Genomic DNA, 20174 nt, shown 5'->3' on the forward strand with positions numbered 1-20174 from the left:
TTGCCCAACTGTCAGGTCTTCATATTGTGGAAGGGTAATTGACTTGCACAGCTCGAGTAATTTTTCTCTTTAGTGTTTTGTTAAGGCAGACCTCTCATTTCAAGAGAACACAAGTGTAGTCACTGGCCGATTTTTCAGAGCCCAATTTTTCAGACACAGCAGTAACACCGACCTGCATGTTTTCAGCTGATGCATGCTTTCGAGCAGAAGCTTTCAATCGCCGCTGATCTTTTTCAGCCATGCGATCACTGCATAATGAGCTGGGGGTGAGGCTCAGTTCTTGCATTACAGATGCAGACACTGCATTAAACTTCAGCACTGCCTCCGCCACAGCTGCCTGTATGGTGAACAGAGAGGCATGGCGATCCTTCGGTGCAAGAGACCAGATAACCGAGTGGAGGCTCTTGTTGCTGTTTTGGGTCTTTCCTCTCTGGCACCTCTCAAGAAACTTGCTGTTGTTCAAACGCTTGTAAATGGGGAGCAAAGCCTGGCAAACATGAGAGGGCAGGTTGCGAGGATGCTTTGCTTCTGGCTCGCCCCTAGCCTCTGCAGCATTTCGATGGCACAAGTTGGGGCCTGTTGGACAAAATGTGTGGTTTGGAGGTGATATTGGAGGTGATGTCATTGTAAGTCGCCATCACTGCCTTGTCATGGCATCCATGTCTCCCTTGTGCGTTTTTAGCGCCCATCTGTAATATGAGCATAGTCTTGTAGTAAGGTCTGCTGTCAGCCGACTCTCTTCACCGAGGCTCTGAAGGACAGAAGCTTTGTTTTTCGAAACAAGGTTGCGCAATGCCATACCCATGCATTTCTGGACGTGGTTTATGCAGTCCTCCTTGTCTATATTCAAATAACCGTAAACATCTTCCTCTTGCAGTGCAAGATACGTACGGCTATCCCCATCACTCACTATAGTGGTGTAACGGAGGTTGTACCGTTCTAGGGACCTGTTGAACAGAATGAGGGCAGCCTCCGCTTCCATTTCTCCAGATTTTCTCCCAGTATTCTTCTGGCACTGGGGATTCTTCTTCCAGTTTCCAAAACCAGGATCATTTTCATTTGGGCCCGCCTCACATCCAACACAGAAATTACTCAATACAACGTAATCTAAACAAAGACCCGTAAACAGTTCAATCACGGCGCCGATGCCAGTGTGAGAGGTGTGTCCGTGGGTCATCCACGACCCAACGTACAACACCTTGATGCTCCCGGGGTTGTCGAGACACAATTCATTTTAAAGTTCACAAACTGAATGCACACACTCACTTGTCACGTTTCGGGCAGCACAATCGACAGCGGGAGTCAGCTTTTCCTTCCTGTAGCGTTGCCACGTCTTCGTGTGAAGTCTGCAACGGCTAATGTTCATCGTGGAAAACACATCATTGAGGGCTGTTTGCCGGTTTCCCGTTGCTTGCATTGCGCAAGCGGCGAGAACATTCACAGTGAAAGGGTTTGATTTCTGTTCACCGCCGATGCACGGCGAGCTCCACGTCGACATCACATCACCACAGTTCCCGCACATAAGAATCAACTTGACAGAGAGCCGTATTTGTGCTCACCTCTGACAGTTTTCATGTCCCCGCCATTGCATACCTTGCACTTCATTTGCACAAGCAGAATGTTCACTACATCTTAACTTACTATAGTAAACAAGGTCCCATCAAGTGGTTCAACAGGTTCAGCTGTGGCATCGGTGTTATCGGTCAGAAGATCTCGCTTCCTTTTCCGTCGCGGGAGTGGACGACAGCCGCTGGAGCTTTTCTTGGGTTCTTTTTTTGCCCTCTTCCAATTCTGCGGGCTTCCGGAATTTCATATTGCGACGAACGCGACTTTCGGCACCTTCGCACGGCGACGGGCTTGTTAGGCCTAGGCCTCCATCGGCGGCATCAGCAGACGCGGGTGCGAAGGGGATTGCGACGGCTTCGACGTCCGAATCTGTCGCACTACGCTTCTTGAAGTTGTCGATAAGCCCACATCGAACCTTTTTTGCATCAAATTTATTCCTCGTATGAAATTTCTTACGAGCCATCGCGTGGTATGGTGTCACTCCACTTACAATGACTCGATGGTCGGACAATATGGCGCACAGCCGACCGCATGGGTTAGCGTGATGCAGACGACGAGAAAGGAATCCCGCCAATCGTATGCCGAGCACAGGTCACATGCGCTAAACAACCAATAAGGGGCCGTGCTGGGACTCTCTTTTGGCGCAGAAATTTGAGGAAGCCAATAACAGCGTGGAGTCGGATTTGGTGCATCCTTTAAGAAGAAAGATCGCTCTTTCAAATGACACCAAGATGTCCATGCTAGGATGCGTGAAACGGCAGCTGCACTTCGCGAAATAAGTAACGTTTTTGCAATGGCTTCGGTTGAAATTCTGCAGGTATCGACAAAATAAAGAGAGATTGTGGCTAAAATATTGATTCAAGTGTCTGTGATGCCCAACTGGGGACAAAGGTTCGTGTACTCAAAGGTTCTGACCATTCTCTTAGGCGGAGCCTCCAAGAACCCAATTGAGGACAAAGCCGTTGGTTATGAAAACACACACAAACTTTTAATGGAACTAAAAAGAGGCTTAAAATAAATAGAAGAAAATAGAAAACAAGAGAAACACTCAAATAGGCATCACGGCAGTAAGAAACACACTTGGGGCTAGTTAACTAGTGCGCGAGTCCGGGCTTGCCATGACGGCAGGGATGCATAACAGTCTCAGCGCGGAGATGCGGCGGCAAGTTGACGAAAGGAGTTGCGCCGGTCTCACCAAAGGTTGGGGTGTGGGATGGTTGACTGGGCAACCGCAGTGCGCCAGCTCTGGCTTGGAGAGGTAAGGCAGGCGACTTGGCGGCTTGGTGGCACGAGCAGACGGCGGCGGCGTCCTGGCCGGGCAGCTGGGTGTAGAGCTTGGGCCCGTAACCCGACTGCTCTCGTCCTGCCCATGGGCACAGAAGCTCGAACGCTGGCCTCGGGCAGCAGGCGGCACGACCGACGGGGGCGGCATTCTGACCGGGCAGCTGGCGTAGAACTCGGGCCTGTAGCCCGACTGGTCTCGTCCTGCCCAGGGGCACAGAAGCTCACCGGGCTTGAGGAGCTGGCGGCACACTTGGGTAGACGGGCGATGTGCAGGAACAGGTTGGCAGGAGGCCCCGGTCGGGTGAAGTCTTGGTGGCTCGGGTCTGGAACCCAACGGCCCGTCTTCAACTCCTGGTCCGGTGGCCGACCATCTTCTGGCGTCGCTTCCTGGAACTCTTCCGGCGTCTCCCCTGTGTCTCCCCCGTTCTGCCAGCGCACTACGCTTTTTCTTCTTCTCTGGCCGATTAGTCATTCTCCGATTGGCTGCCTGACGCCCCGTGGTCTTTCGTAATTGGTTGGCTTTTCTTCTTTTAGTTCCTTTTCTTGCGCCACGCGTTCACGTGCCAGACGCTCTTCGGCATAGTCGCTTTCTCCTTCCAGCGCGGAGTTCGCCTCGGCGCACGCACTCCTTGTCGTCTGCTCCTGTCCGTCCCGACCACCGTACCATGTCGCGCACCACACATTACAGTGTCGAGAAACTTTGTGTAGTTGCAGAATAGCTGCAGATTCAAAAATGCCATTTTTCAAAAGTCGACTTTTTCGCGATTTTTTCGTCCCAAAGAGCCGTGTCCCTCCTTAAACCTAACAAAACCAGATGCATGCTCACCACATTTCCCTTGGTGGAACCTCGAATCAGTGAACTGGGAACTGTTTCGAGAACTCGCATATTTAGGCGGGGACGAGATTTATAATTTTAATGTAGACGATGCTGCGGCATACCTATTATTGACGCTGCAACAAAATGTAATGAACAAACTAATGGACTGGCAAAGAACCGTCGCATCCGATGGTGGAATGACGAATGTTGGAAAGCACGCAAAAATCAAAACAAAGCTTGGTGATTGCTTCGCAATTCCCTAACAGCTGAAAGCCTCATTAATTTCAAACAGGTCAAATCACAAGGCAGGCAAACATGTTGACATGCAAAGAAAGAGAGCTGGGAGCGGTACATATCTGGGATAAATTCTTAGACGAGACAAAGGTGTGGAATAGGGGGAATAAATTAAAAGGCCGGGAGACGAACCCCGTGCCCTTAGCAAGTACCCAAGGAGATGGCCTGGAAGACTAGGCAGACTGTCTGGATGAACATTTTGAATATATCTCCAGTGCATCTCATTGCACACAGTCGTTCCTGAGGTTTAAAGAACTCACAGAGCGACAGCCCCTTAATCGGAAATGCGCTCAAAATGACAACCGCCCATTCAATTTAGTTGAGCTTAAAGCTTCTCTTGCTTGTTGCAACAGCCCAGCACCAGGTGGTGACTGTATCATATATGAAATGATCAAGTACCTCATCTTGAAACACAGAAACACACTTCTCTCACTTTTTAATGTCATGTGGGCTGCTGGGTATATTCTATGTTCTTGGAAAGAAGCTATGATAATACCCATACTTAAACTAGCTACAGAACTATCACTTTGACGAGCTGTCTATGCAAGCTCTTTGAAAAGATGATAAACTGGCGCCTAGTCTATCTCCTTGAGAGCAACGGAATATTAGATCCTTACCAGTGTGGTTTCAGAGAAAGTAGGTCAACTGCAGACCACCTTGTTTGCATTGAGGCAAATATAAGGGATGCCTTCATACACAAACAGTTCTTTCTCTCCGTATTTCTTGATTTGGAGGAAGCATGACACCACATGGCGCTTTGGTATTATCCGAGACCTTTCCGCTATCCGCGGCAGTTTGTTGAGTATCATCGTAAGTTACCTTTCTAACCACACATTTCGTGCAAGAGTGGGCCATGCCTTATCGAGGTCTTTTACCCTGGAAACTGGTGTTCCACAAGGTGGCATGCTAAGCTGCACACTCTTTATTGTGAAAATGAATTCTTTGAACATGGCTATTCCACAAACAATGTTATACTCTGTATATGTAGATGATGTGCAGATGGGATTTACATCATGCAAATTCGCTATCTGCGAACGACATGTCCAGCATGCCTCAATTAATGTGGCAAGATGGGCTGAAGAAAACGGTTTCAGGTTGAGCCCACAGGAAAGTAAATGCATTCTTTTCACGAATAGGAGAGGAATAGTACCATGCCCTGCTATTGAGCTCTCTGGTAGCAGATTACCTGTAAATGCCGAGCACACGTTTCTCGGCATCATATTGGGTTCAAAACTCACATTCATCCCGCATATTAAATACTTGGAGGCTAAGTGCCTCAAAACAATGAACTTATAGAACCTTCTGTCAGGTGCAACGTGGGGCAGTGACAGCAAATGTCTTTTGAACTTGTATAGGTCACTTGTCAGCTCACGGCGCGATAGTATATCAATCGGCTACACCAAGTGCTTTAACGATGTTGGATCCTGTCCATCATTTAGGAATTCGCCTTGTGACCGGAGCCTTCAGGACAAGCCCCGTACAAAGCCTTTATGCGGAAGCAAATGTGTGGTTGCTCCATCTTCAGAGATCATATAGCAGTTTTACATATTTCCTGAAAATAGATTAAAACCCTGAACATCCATCTAATTCATACATAAACGATATGATTGCTGCCACACTCTTCTATAATCGACCTGCAGCGAGAAGGCCATTCTCTTTGCATGTGAGGAACCTTAGTGAGGAAATGGGTATTCCAGTGCATGAACACTGTCCTGTGGCTCCAGCTAAACTGTTACTGCCATAGTAGTGGCAGCTGATAGAGTGTGACACATCCTTTGTAGAGGCCACTAAACATGCACCCAAGGCACATATTAAAATGCATTTCCTAGAACTCCAGTATAAGTACTCGTACAAGTACTACAGAAATTTACACAAACGCTTCTAAGTCGCATGCTGGGGTGTGTCTTATGCAGCCGTTGGTCCATCTGTCAGCATCCGGTCTACTGCACCCGGAAACAAGTATCTCTACGGCTGAGCCCCATGCGCTGTTGGCTGTGAAGCATATAAGGAAATCAAAACTTCAAAAAACAATTATATTTACAGACTCCTTAAGCGTCGTAAAAGCCTTGAAGTCGCAGCCTTGAAGCAACAACCTCGAAGCCACAACCTTCAAGCCACGTAACATCTACCTCTCATTATTCATAACTCCACTGCAAACTCATTAACAGCGGCCCGGTGCTCTTTGACCATATTTGGCCCTTGTGCCACAAAACCCGACATTCATCATCACAGATGCTTGACGTACAGACAACTATTATGGTTAGGGAGATGCTTACACTTTGTGTTCTCGTGAGCTTCAGAAACGTTCTACAGTTTCTGTCACTGTCGAGCTTGTGTAGGTTTTGCATGTAGCCTTCAATGACTGTCGTCGAGGGCAGGACTTCATTGTGTCACACAGACTTGACCAGGCAAGGTCACTAAAGCAGCAGCGAATAGTGAGCCTGCAGCTAGTTATGCTCAGAAACTCAGTAGCAGGTCTCGCTTACCGAAGACGATTAGACCAGACGATAGCATCAGTTCATGTGTTGGTACAGAAAACCTGTTCAGGGTTGCGATTGGACATCGTTGTTCGAAACGTGCATTCATTTTTAATTCAGTTTCGCTTCACACAATTGGACTAGGCGTGCCGAGTCGTCAGCTGCTGGGCATTGCTGATGACTCGGCTCAGCCTAGTCCAATCATGCGAGATGAAACTGAATGCAAACTGAATGCGTGTTTTGAACAATGATCTCCAATCGCACCCCAGAGCACCAAACCCACGAAAAACACGGATAAGGGTGGAGCCCCCATGGCACGTTCTCAAGTCACCACAAGCAACAGGAGTAGACATCATGCCACAGTATCATAGGAATACCTAAACTTTCCACAAGAAGAGGCCCCTCGACTCGACGTCCAGGCTAGCAAGCTGTCATTTTTTCTTATCCAGATTCTTCCTGGCACACGTTCCTATGCACTTTGACTTGTGCCTTGTCTGATGTTCAATGGTTGCACCACGCTTGCAAACGCTTTGTCATGTGCTTCGTGACAGGTACTTTGATAGCTTTTTAATATCTTTGTTTTATTTTCTTCTGATTTTTGATGGTCATGCATGCTGCTAGCTGTTCGCGACTCCAACTAAATGTTCGCTCCCTAGTGGCCGCGCCGAGAACCAGCCAATCTAGGTTCAGCCTCAGGTTCTCGCATTACAGCATGCGTTGCAACATTGGCTCGTAGTTCTCAAACCGTCGTGGTGCCGCCGTGCACAAGTTGTTGGAATAAACGCAGTTTGTTCTTATTGGCTGCTATTTATATCTCTTGTTTCACCGGGGTTTGAGAATTCCTACAAGCTGCGGGTGCCTGCTGTGTTCCCAAGCCTGGACCCTACCTTAGACACTACGTACTGCAAGCATCAGATGCCGATTACCTTATCACATTGATCAGCTAACTATAAAGGGAAAGGTACATTCGGACTCACAAACTGAAATCTAATTTGTTTTTTTCCCAAGACACACTGACCAGGTAAGTTATCAGTTTTTAGCCTCATTCTATCGGTGCATAATATCCTTACTTAGCTTCTGAAGGCATGACAGATGTTACTGCCTATAAATTGTGGGATGCTATGTGATATACTGCAACACGAGTCACGGTGCAGAGTTGCCTATGAAGGTTGGAAACAGTCAAATATTGTAACTGTGCCAGCAGGGCAGCGCTGCGAACAAGTGCTCACACCTTTTGGAGAACCCTGCTACATACGAACACTTCCCTTTTTTAACCTCTGGCTCTCTTGAAAGGCCCTTTGTCTTTAAGAAAGGACTGATGCGACTCGGCATGCAGGCTGGACATTTGCATGCAGAGCGCAACTATTTGAGGGTGTCTACCAACCGGAGAAACCGGGAATTCTCAGGGATTTTGAGTAGTCTGGAAAAACTCAGGGAAATCTCAGGGAATTTGTGCCTCTATCAGGGAAAATTAGCTGTAATTTTATTGAAAGGGTCAAAAGTCGCGGTAATGCTGGCTCGAGTAACAGTCAGGAATCGTAATGAATCGTCTTTGACGTCCTGTTGTCGGCTGGAGGAGTTGCCAGTGTACAGTCAACGACGGACTTTCTGGATTCCCGATAATTTGGACGGCTTCGCGGCATCACCACGTACCCCATAGAGTCAATGTATCAGAACGTTTGAAATTTCAGATGCAAGACTCTTCGCCGTCTGATTTTCCGGACGTTTTGCCGTGACCGCAGGTCCAAAATGGCATTAATCAAAATCACCACTACTGCCATTTTGATTGCCTCGCCGCCTCAAACAGGCGCTCTCGCACGCAGATCCTTTGGCAGCCGTTGCCACCACTGCAGCAACGTTCGCTATGCAGCTTCTTGAATGGGGTGCCGTGTTTTTTATTAAAAGAATTGGCTGCTGTCAGCAATGGCATGGACTCCGCCTTTGCGGTCCTCGCGATTGGCTTAGAAGCTTGGAAAGCACGGTGCGTTGTATAATGCCGGTTCCCCAAAGTCAGCTTCGCCTCTGTACTGAAATGTTACTTGGTGAAGCATACGCAGAAGTATTGAAGTGAAGCATGACAAGCATGGGAAGGGCTATTGCCACGGGACACAGTATGCATTTCTTAATTATACACGCGTGCACCCGGTATTTCCTGTTACAGTACGAGCACCGATATGCCTAATACGTGTATTGACAGGCCTTTGGGGTGTTTTTGAATGTGCCTGTGGCGGTTTGAGTCCTTAAGGCCAGCAAATGACATGCATTTATTTTTTCGAACTGGCCGACCTTTCGGACGTCTTCGAGCCCCCTAGTGAGCTAGAAAAATCGTGCGTGGACTGTGCAACTGACCAAGAAGATGCTTAAAATGGTCCGTGGGACGAAGGAGTGGCGGAAGGAGCACAAGAACAGAAAGGACCTACGCATTGAGGAATGAACAGGAAAGGAAGTGTGCTGCCGCCGTTTTAAGGAGCTTGAGCTCAAAAAACAAACTGTTGGCTGATGCCGAGATGCAGGTGTCCATCCAAACCGAAATAAACTCTTTAAAGCAGTGAAACACAACACTAAGGCATCGTGCGCGGGCTGAGAGTATGTCAGGACAGTTGAGGTTGACTTACAAGCTGTTGAGAGAGAATCTCAATTGTGACAAAGTTCGGGCCTCATACCACTGAGCTTGCTATCAGTTGATAGAAATAGCTCATATTCGAAAATATTTCCTTCTGTATGTATCTCCTTTTTATTCGTATTTGAAAGTGTCCGACTCGATTTGAAATCTTTTTTCGAATACATTTTATTTGCTGTGCATTTTACTAACCCCTCCCTTCTATTCTCTTCTTGAATAACATAAACACTACTCCTTAGTGTTCAAATTGGATTAAGTCGCTTTTTTTTTAATTTTCTTAATAGTGCTACGAAATAGTATTACCAATGACGAAGAGGCGAGCAGTAAGAAGACGACGACGAGGATTGGAGGCTAGCGCGGGCTGTTGCCTCTTGGCCAAGTGCAGCGTATTACATTGTAAATATACTTGTATATAGCTTTTCATCTGCGTCTTCTTACGTAACATATCTGGTGGAGGTGCGGGGTGCTTACTAGAGAGTGACAGCATCGGGCGATGTGGTTTCAGCCTGTCTTGACATAAAACATAGTTCTGCATCACTCGGGGAATTTCGCAAGGGCACTCGGGGAAAATCTGGAAAACTCAGGGAATTTGGGAATGCCAACTTGGTTGGCATTCCCAAATTCACCCTGCACACCCTGCTATTTCCATGGTTTCATCACTGAAATCCTTGAAACCAATCAAAATAAGGTAATCAGCAGCAAGAACCCTTTCGGCTTCAACGAAACAGCTTGATTCTATGCCACAAACAAAAAACTTGAGCGCAACGCCAATCAAAAGAACCACCGTGAACCTGCATGTTGTAGTCACCTTTGTTTATTTATACCCCTGTCACACTGGACATTTTAATGTCATTAGATTCGAATGAGGTTCGGTGCAACGAATGCCATTCATCCCGTGGTGGTGCTACACAGGAAAAATTAATGTCATTTGGTCATGATATCAATGGCGATCATTGAAAAAAAAAATTGGTGAGTAAAGTAAAACAAGGTATGTGTAGAATGTCTGAAAAGTAAATCTATTTATTTTAATATAAATATGGTGCGTCGCTTCACTGAAATGACACGCGTATAAAACTTGTATTTCCATAATGTCTAGCCGCTATAAACCAAAACAAGCCTTGGCCAACTTAGTATCCATAGCTGATAAATTGAAGACAAACAATATGACTGACATGGCAGCGCTAAACGATGACGCTCAGTTGCAGTAGGTGCAGCTGTTAGTTCATGTGTGCTTTGCATTGCGAGCAAAGCATACTAACCAGAGCAAGAGGCTCAATCGTCAAATAGATGCAGATACCATTCGAGACACCAAAAGCATGTGCATGCAGGTGCCCCATTGTTTGCAATATGGCAGACTGGTAAAGCGACGGCCGGCAGATGCCACTGAGGTGAAGAGTAAAAACGTTTTGTGACAGCCTGCTGTACAGCTTTTCCCCAGGTAAAATGACAGATGCCTTAAACCATGCAAAATTAATTACCCCTTTTCATGAATGCTTCTCAAATTATGAACGCTCGATGCCATACTTTGCCTTGTCTCTGGGGTAGAGAGTATACGTTCACTTCGAGTGCAAAGGCAAATGAGTTTCTTGAACTCATTCGATTGCGGAAGTCATTCGATTCTAATGGCATTAAATATCGCCATATAGCAACCAAATAATGTCATTCAATGCTAATGCCATTCGATTTGAATGACATTAAAATGTCCAGTGTGACAGGGGTATTAGGCAGTCATTATGAAACTGCAGCACGCACTCAACAAATGAGACACGAGGCAAAGGTAACATACAAGCGCTGTGCGTTACCTTTGTCTTGTGCCTCAATTGTTGTGTGCATGCTGGAGTTTCATAATGAATAGCTACCAATTCTCCCAACTTCCAACTTTCAGTACTTTTACAGTTCATATTTAGATAGTGTTGCCAGCACAGGTAACAGATTCTGGAGTTGACAATAGCATGCTCTCTAGTACCATACCGAACCATGACTGGAACCACATTCCTGCGGTCATCGTTTCCATCACAGACCAGGACCCAGGACGCGGCCCGAGCTCAAGGCATTCTGGAATGAGGACGCCTCTCCGAAGCTTCATTCACCGAATAAAAATGTTTATTCTCTCTCTCTCCATCACAGACCCTTCAGCCTTCAAGTCTGCTATAATTGATCATCTTGTGTAGCAACTGCTTATGTATAATAACCTTTTGTGTACACCCATTCCTCTTTGTAGAGCCTTAGTGGCCCTGAGAGTAATAAAATGCAATAAAATGGTTTCCCTTTGTTTCCCGCAGGGTGACGTATATGGCATCCGATTTGCTCCCTCGGGCAACCTCCTGGCGTCTGCTTCCAGGGACTGCACTGTGCGCTTCTGGTTCATCAACAGGTGAGAGATGGCTCGTTAAGTTCCCATTCGTCGGTGCAAAATTAAATAGGTCTTACCAAGAGAATCAGACAAGGAATCAAATGGTAGTCAGCGACAAGTTAAGGAAGCAGGAGTGTCTGTATTAACTAGATGTGTGGAGACTAGGGGTGTGCGAATATCAAACTTATCGATTATGAATCAAATATGAATACTTAGCTTCATATATTGAATAAAGATATGCACATGCATTTATTAGCAAGTTGGGTTAATTTGCTATGAGGGAACATTGCAATTGCATTGTCAATGTTAAAAAGCTAGACTAGTAAGCCGTTATACTAAAGCATTGTGTATTTGGCTCATGTTAACTTGGAAAATTTAGCAATTCCCACTAGCTGTCTTCGCCAGCCTATGCCTTATACCGCATCAAATGCCCGTAAACTAAGAGGCATTTGACCCTGTGCCAGTCGTCACTCATTGCTAAGCTCATAATTGGGAATGATGCTGTAAAAAACGAAAGAAAAAAAGTACCCTCTCTCTCTGCAAACCCATGACCCTTGCTGCTGAGAGGCTGGCTTTTCCGCAAAGTTGAGACGCTTAGTGGCTATGTCTGCTTTACAGGCAAAATTTCGTTATCAGCATGAAATCATAACAAAATTCAGCAGAATATCGCCCCAGTATTTTAAAAATTAAAATTGTGTTTGGTCTCACACAGCGAGCAATATATTCAATCTGATTCGAATATTCGTGTCCAACTAAATATTCGAACATTTTTGCATATCTATCTTTCAAATCGAATATGAATATTAAAAATATAATATTCGATAATATTCAAACTTTTAGAATATTTGCACTCCCCTAAAGAAAACATCACGAGAAATATGAACTTCATCAACGAGCTGAAAAGTGTATGCAACAATAACATTGTTCTTCATTTCTGACGTATTAAAAAATTGCAAAATACCTGCGCATTCAGAGTGTTTGCACGAAAATTCAATTTTGTACCTCCGGTATTCAGCGGTCGTCATCTGCTTAAGTTATGCTGCCTCTTCCGCAGTGCAAAATCGTGGCATCGGTGAAGTTTCACTAACCGCTATCACAGTGTGTGTCTACGTGTTCCAGTGCCTCTTTTGCTTTTTGTGTAAAGTCTGTACACACACCGACTCACTTGAGCACAAGTAGATGCGCAGCGAGAGTGTGAAAATTGTTGTTTCTGCAGCTGTGGTATTTGTGGGAGGTGCTCTTTACTAGCCTTCTGCTGAAAATTAGCCCAAAATAATGACATTGATGTTCACTTGTTGGCTGCAAAGACGTCGAGAGTTGTAAAATTTCAGTGCACCGATCACCGCAAGACGAGCTCCGGTGAGCCTTATTAGGGGGCAGCCTTTGAGTTTAGTTTAGTGTGTTGTAGGCGCCAAAACTGGAAGAAGTGGTGTGTATGTGAAGATTTAATGCCAAACTTAAATTGCGCACATTATTAGTGTGTGAAGCGTTGTGGCTGCCGTAGTCTCCACAGTGCAAGCCTGCTTCTACTGAACAGATTGAAATACATTTTGCTGCAAGAGACTTCTAAAATTGTGTTCTCTCAGTGAAATGCTTTACACGAGATTGATAAAAAGTATTGCAAGACCCCTAGGACTCTTGATACATATTTTTGGGATTTTAGAAGGTTTACCACACACATTTGTAGCAAATATTAAAAGTAGGAAATGCTTATTAAAAAAATTGGTGGTGCATCAATGCTTTGCAGACGATTGGCAGTGTTAATGTGATTAACAATCTATCTTATGGTGGGTGTGTAATCGGTGATGATATGGTTCATATGTTATGGTGATTATTATAGATAGCAGCACATACCAAGTGTCACATACCCAGTGAGCCAAGTTGGTGCGAAAGGAAAGTGCTTAGGTCGGGACGTATATAGATACCAGAAAGTGGGCGCAGTACGCTGACAATGCTTATAACATTAATATTTGATTTCGATACCATGGTCGTCTCTCAGCTCAGTACCGAACATTGTCAACAGTATTGTGACATTATGACATAATGTGTTGTGTTACAGTAAGGCTAGGCATGATGGTGTGGCTCAATAAAAAAATAACAAGGGTGCTGCACATGTTTCTTCAGGCTGTGCTTGTGTGCAGAAGCTGCATTGAATGCAGGAATTGCACCTGCTCAGTACTGCTCAGTACACCTGCTCAGTACTGAAACTGAAGGTGGCTCATAGAAACAAGTCTCTCAGTGGATTAGTGAGGGGGCCCTGGCCCTTGTCAGAATTTCTCACCGTAGCATGTCTCGTCATAGTTGCGCATGGCTGTAGGCGCAACTGAGCGCTTACGCAGCCACGCACCCTGCTTTAGAGGTAATCTGCTGCGTATGCAAAAAGTGGGCACGCCAAGACGGCATGGCATTATGTTAGCCGTCTTCCTGCACATTTAGTATTGAAGGCTGCGTAATCTCGAGTTTTGGTCACCCATTGGAGCAAGGGGCAGATGAAGCAATCACTCCCCTGTTGCCGGCGCATTTCATGATAGCGTCGTACCACTGCGGTTGACGCTATCAGCCGCGGGGTGGAGTACACGAGAAAGCGTAGCTGGTTTCGCTTAATTCTTACTGCTTACATGAAGGTATTGTCGCTGTGGCATGAAACCGTATCATTCATTGCCGACTCTCAAATTCATCAAAATGAATTGTTTTCTCATTCAAATAAACCGAGGATTCCTCAGTTTATCTTTGTGACCATTGCAGTACATGTTTTCCCCATGCCTTGCACACATGTACGATTCATCGAAATGCACCACTGAACGTTCTTTTTTTCTGTTACATTTGCTTCCACTAGCACGGTATATATTTATCGATGCGTGCGAAAATAAAATCTATAGTTGAAAGTGAAGCGCTGTGTCTGCGTATCTGTTTCTTTCTACGTCCTCGTTCAATCGCGCTTATAAACTCTACCATGGATTCTAACCAACTAGCCCGCCAACGTGTTTTAACCAAGTAATGCACTGGTTTGCAAAAAATTGTATTAACATAAATATCAATAAAGCACAGTTGATATAGATTTTGAAATCCCTTAAAGAACACAGCAATAAACATCCCAGTATACTTGCATGATCAGCACTGTGTTTCATGTGCATGTACTCCGGTTGCATATGAAGATTGTGTGTAATAGCTCGGTTTATTTTTTGATAGCAGCATGTCGTGGCAGCATCATCTGGCCTAGCCTTGGGGTAAACTTAGGAGTGACGCTTGGTTGCTTTTTAATATGAAAGGTTTCTAACCATTATCTGTAAAGAAAACCATAGTGTATGGTCTTGCGTACAGTATATTACGATATGGAATCACTGCATTCGCTTTTTGCGCATTGCGATGGCAAACGAGAATTGAGTTTATGAAAAAAACATATTGAAAAGTGTTGTGTATGGCTGTGGCCAGGTGTCAGATGACAATTTCTTTTCGGCATTGGATTTTTATTCATATCAGTCTATTCAAGCAAACTGTGGTTCTTTGTAACTTTTGGAATGACCAATTCAGAGAGAAATATGTGGTTCCATGACTTATGAGGGACAACAAGTGTTTCAAAGTTCCTCATTCAATAACTAGGTATGGTGAGGCACGACAATCTGTCTTTGTGCCAAAAATTTTTAATAATCTGCCTGGCAAATTTTTTTCGGTTCAGTCAAAAAGGGTTTTAAAAAAATTGTTATCTTCCATTTGACTTTTCCATTGCTCTGTAGTGTGTATACTTGTTTATTTGATGTAATTTGGTTACCTTCACCTGTATCTCTATTTAAGTGTGAAAAATGTTCACTTTCTGTTGGCATAACATGTATCACTTTTTATTTTATTTTGTTAGTTTGCACAATGTTTTGTCGGCACTAAGGTCACGCCTGTACAGACCCCAACCTTATCGCTGTTGCCGACGCTGCCGGGCCTAGTCACACGAACCATTCGGGCTTCGACAGGCCCACCTACCATGTATTTCTTCTAGTGGTGCATAATAAAGATTATTATTATCTGTGGCATGCCTTTTTGTGTTGTAACTCTGTAAAGTAAAATTGTCATTCACCTGAATGTAACACGGAGCTACAAAGGAAACCCATACGGGTTTCTCAGAATGAAAGCTTCGCAGTTGAAAAATTCTTGGACTAGGGCAAATTTTTCCTCAACGACAAAGCTTCCTTATTCGGAAACCCTGTGAGTTTTCTTTGTAGCTTCGTGCTACATTCGCGCGGTTGACAGTTTTCCCTTTCATGACACTTCCTCCACCTTGTGCGATTCCTCAAAACTAATTTGCTTGTTTTAGCTCTAATTGCAGTGCAAGTTTTCCTGACAACAAACCTTGCTTGTGTAATTAACACAAAGCATGGTCTGCTAAAATGTACGCATATGTTGAACTATGTATAAATATTTGCTAAAGGAGCAAATGTCTCACTACATGTAGTGCATAGAGCAGTGATCTATTGAAGTAGCAGAAAGGGGTGACACGGGAAGAGAAGTACAGTCAAGGATAGCCAAGGTTAGACGGTGTGATAAAATGAGGAAATCTGCAGGTGTAGAATTGTAGCTGATGCAACAAAAACGTAATTGGAGATCGAGGACACAGGCCTTTGTCCTGCAGCAGCCATAAATTAGACTGATGACAACGAATTATGACGGGAGGATAAACTAGCATCATCTCCTATTCTTTCACCTCTCCCTCCAGGAAGGACGAAAGCCAAGTCTTGCGGGCACACACTGCAGCCGTGCGGTCACTGGACTTCACTCCTGATGGTCTTTCGCTTGCCACGGCCTCGGATGATATGACCGTCAAGGTGAGTGCAGGAATGTGTAGTTGTAGCAAGTGGTGGTGCAACGCTACCAAAGTTGCGAAGGGAGGTTGTGAAGGGACACCAGAGGCAGACACTGTGGGGCACCTCTAGCCAGCTGCTTACAAAAGAACTGCTCCTTGCTTTGCAGTGGTAAAAAAATCTTCCCGGGGATTGAACCCGGGACCAATGCTTCTCCAGGGCCAAGCAGCTTTGCTTTGAGTTGTTGACAAATTTGACTTCGCCCTGCCATCTGCTAGCCGCCTGGTTAGCTCAGATGGTAGGGTGGCTGCCCCGGAATGGCAGTGACTCGGGTTCGAGTCCCGGACCAGGACGAATTTTTCTTCAACTTCGAGGCTTTTCTTTCAAGGAACCCGTATGGGTTTCCATTGTAGCAATTGCTACGATTGGATGGATGTCTGATTTTCTTTTTATTAATTACTTCTTTACACCTTGCAGGTTTCTGCAGAACTATTATGTCAAATACAAGTTAATGGCTATTCCTCTGAAATATCTTTTTTTTTTTTGCTTTCTTATTGTGTTTGTCCAGGTGTGGTCAGTACAGCGTCAGCACCTGCAGCAGACCATCCCAGTGCACAGCAACTGGGTTCACTCAGTGAGGTGAGCCGGCCAGTTAGCATCCTAAAGGCCTCCCACTTATCTGTGCTGCAATTGCTTAGGTAAAAAAAAAAGCATAGATAGACAAGGATAAGTGTATACTCGCTGATGGTCATTGGCCAATATTTTTGCTGGCTGTTTACTCACTCACATTCATGTGCACTCTCGTTTGTCAGCACTCGCTCACGTTCGTGCTCATGCTGACCAACACTCAGGATAGCCACTTTGATTCACCTATACAGGCACCTGCTCATACTCACGTCAACTTCCACTCGCTGACAGTCCATTGAACTCGCCATTGCTGAGTTTTACTTGTGGTTGCAATAACTCAAACTCACTCTTGTTCATACATCTGCTCGGATCCCTTCGTTACCATCTAACACTCAATCTCATGCCTGTGAAATGAGTATGGAGAGAGTATGAGTCAGTGTAGTTGGGAGTGAGCATGCCAGCCTATGGTAAACGTGTGATGCAGTGGAACCTCAATAAATTGACAGATATATAACTAATCATCGGATATAATCTATAGACCCTTTTCACAGCACTCCTGTCAGCTGCCATCATGTTTGATTGCGTGGTGATGCATCCATTGCTTGTCTCAGCTGCTTCCATGTTTACAGTGGTTTTGCATGAGGCCCGTGTGGCTCGGCAAACCTTTGTTTTGGTGGATATCATAGACTGGGTGGACGACGCGAAGCTTTGGCCATGGCTTCAGAGGACTTGTAAGAGGTTTTGGAGCTAATTATGCCGCGTCCAAACGATGCAAGTAGCATATGCAGTGCTTGTACTAGAAGCGGGACTAGAAGTCTATTCCAAGCTGGCTAAACTTCCCGCTTGTGGATTCAGTCATGATCAGTGTGTTTTGCTCCTCATTCTTTATTTGGCTAACACTTTAATGCCGGGGCTCATCATGTTTTTGATTCAGTAAGGTTCCTCAGCGCGGTCCATATCCAATCGCTTATTTTCTGCCTAATCGCTTGCGGGTGTGCTCAGTTGCGGTAGATTTGTTCCCGCTGTGCACAAGACTTGGAACGTAGATGTTCTGTACTTTATAATAGCGTGTAGCAAAGATGTATTATTGCCAGTCACTTGCTTACTCTGTGTACCGTCACATTCAGCTCCGAACATTCGTGTGTTGTCGATGTAGTCGCCATCACCCATGCTTCGCCTCATTGATTCAAGTGTGTACCCATTCACGAATTCTTTATATGTTGGTGATAGTGTGGCCGTAAGTTGGCACACGAGTTGGGGTGTGTATGTGTGTGGATAACATGTGAGAAACATACTACACTAGGCAACGGCGCTACTCCCTCTGTCAGTGTGTGACGAACGGTGTGCTCACTCTTCTCAATGTTCCGGGTTTGAAGCTCTTTCTTTGTAGGTTAGCCTACAACGCTGGCAGAAGAGTGAATTTCTTTATCCTCAAGGAAAACCACACGTTGCAAAGTGCCGGTAACACAGGCGGTCCTTATGTAGCTGAGGTCCGTCGACCTGGTTCATGGAACATGCAGTTCATTCCATACCTTAATATGCTATTCACTATTTTTGCGGCCAAATACTGCACACGTCTTCCCTCTACTGTTCCACATTTTCAAGCACGAATGGAACACAGTCCCTTAGCGAACGGCCAGTTGCATTTCAGACAGCTGACCGCACAATAGCAGGGCAGTAGCGGTAATGGTTTTGTATTTGTGCACTATCGTTGAGGCAATGTGCTGTGCACCGCTGAAACTGCCATCTTGTTCCTCTAGAGCAAACTGCTCCGCGAAAAAGGTCAATAATTTATCTTTCTGATACCAGTGGGTGACCAACATAGGTTCTTGATGAATTTAGGATACAACGAAAATATTTTCCTGCCGAATGTAACTTTGTTATCACAAGATTTGACTTGCACCACCCTAGAGCTTCCTTCTGTAGGTCTTTCTCTTCTCTGTGAAAAACACCGGTAAAATTGGTGAGCATAAAAAGTTATGCTTAATAATTATTGTTCGTTCTTGTCATTTCTTACTGATAATTGCTTTGGTCGCTTTGGTGCTTTCTTCTTTTAATGTTAGTGAGAGCATATTCAAGCAGTTTGTGCATGTGCTAAAGCAGGCTGTTTGTTTTTAACTGGCAAATAAATTGAGATATGATGCAAAGATTTTAAACCCTTTGCAATGGGGGTTTTATTAAAAGCACTGAGCAGCCATGAAAGGAGCAGCAACACAATCAGTCAGTGCCAACAGCTCGAACTCTAGGCTTGCATACCGGTGACAGGCAATGGCAGTCTGCCCAACGTGCATGGTCGTCTGCTTCAGAACAATGGCCCCAACAGCTAAGGGGGGCCATCGTGGTGACTTAGGGTGAGGACTAGACGAGGGGATCGAAGTAGGTTCTGAAGCAGCCGACGTGCATCGTCTGGCAAACATGACACCACCAATCAGCTGGAGGAACCACGGGCTGGACGATGTAGTTCTCTGCTGAAGTGTTCGACAGTGCAGTAAGGCCATATGAACTTTGTGACAAACTTGGAAGTAAATAGTAACCCAAGCGAGACGAAGGTGTTACTGATAAAGGTGGGATCTGATTTGCTGATGTGACTCAGGTCTTTGTCATCCTTGGTGGATGAGAAAGGATGGGTATGGGAAAGTTTGCGCAAGCTGAAGGCACTCTTGAGTGCACTAGGCTACGTCAGAAAATATCCAGAGGCAACAGGGCAATAAGGTAGGATTGTTTTCATGACCATATAAAAGAAAAACAAATGGCAAAGAAGCCTGTGGTTTCTTGAGCAGTGGAGGTGTAGGCAAAGGTAGCAAAAGGTTGTCCTGAGTTGTCCAGGTTACCTTCCTCGTCCGAGGTTGTCCCAGTCTGAGTGGTTTGAGGCCACGTGCACTGCTGGTATGTCACTGAAGGTACAAGTAAAGTGGTCTGAGGCCATTTGTCTGAGGATGATTGGCAGCAGTCAGACAGTGGACAGGGTGATGGTGCTGCTAAGAGCTCTAGAAAGACTTCGGAAAGAAAGACATGACAACCACTTTTTGATCGACTCTCATGTCCACTGTGACAGAGTGCAATCTCATACTTATATGCTGATGGCTGTCACTTCCTTTGGCTGTTCTGGGGCCTTGTTTACTGCAGCTACACCTTGACATAATTAATGGACATGGGTATAACGAATTATCGGATACCAGCTTGTAACGAATATATGCTTATAAATAATACTGGATATAACGAAGGTATTTTCGTATCAAATGTGACACTTTTGTAATGAGGTCCAACTGTACACTGTTTACTGCACTACAGGTAATTCATGGTAATTGATAGTGGTAATTCGCTACTGGTAATTCATGGAATTACATTC

The 20174-nt window shown here is 45.1% G+C and overlaps 1 protein-coding gene across 1 annotated transcript in view; it reads left to right on the forward strand.

The window, feature by feature from the left end:
• The window catches only part of LOC126528484 (uncharacterized), a 134854-nt gene that overhangs the window by 24295 nt on the left and 90385 nt on the right, over positions 1–20174 (forward strand). Inside the window, exons 4-6 of the mRNA XM_050176362.3 lie at positions 11341–11432; positions 16114–16222; positions 16767–16837. Coding sequence (XP_050032319.2) covers positions 11341–11432; positions 16114–16222; positions 16767–16837 — 272 coding nt within the window. The remainder of the gene's footprint in view (positions 1–11340; positions 11433–16113; positions 16223–16766; positions 16838–20174) is intronic.

The sequence above is a fragment of the Dermacentor andersoni genome, chromosome 9, assembly GCF_023375885.2.
Source record: "Dermacentor andersoni chromosome 9, qqDerAnde1_hic_scaffold, whole genome shotgun sequence".
In the NCBI taxonomy this organism is placed as follows: domain Eukaryota; kingdom Metazoa; phylum Arthropoda; class Arachnida; order Ixodida; family Ixodidae; genus Dermacentor; species Dermacentor andersoni.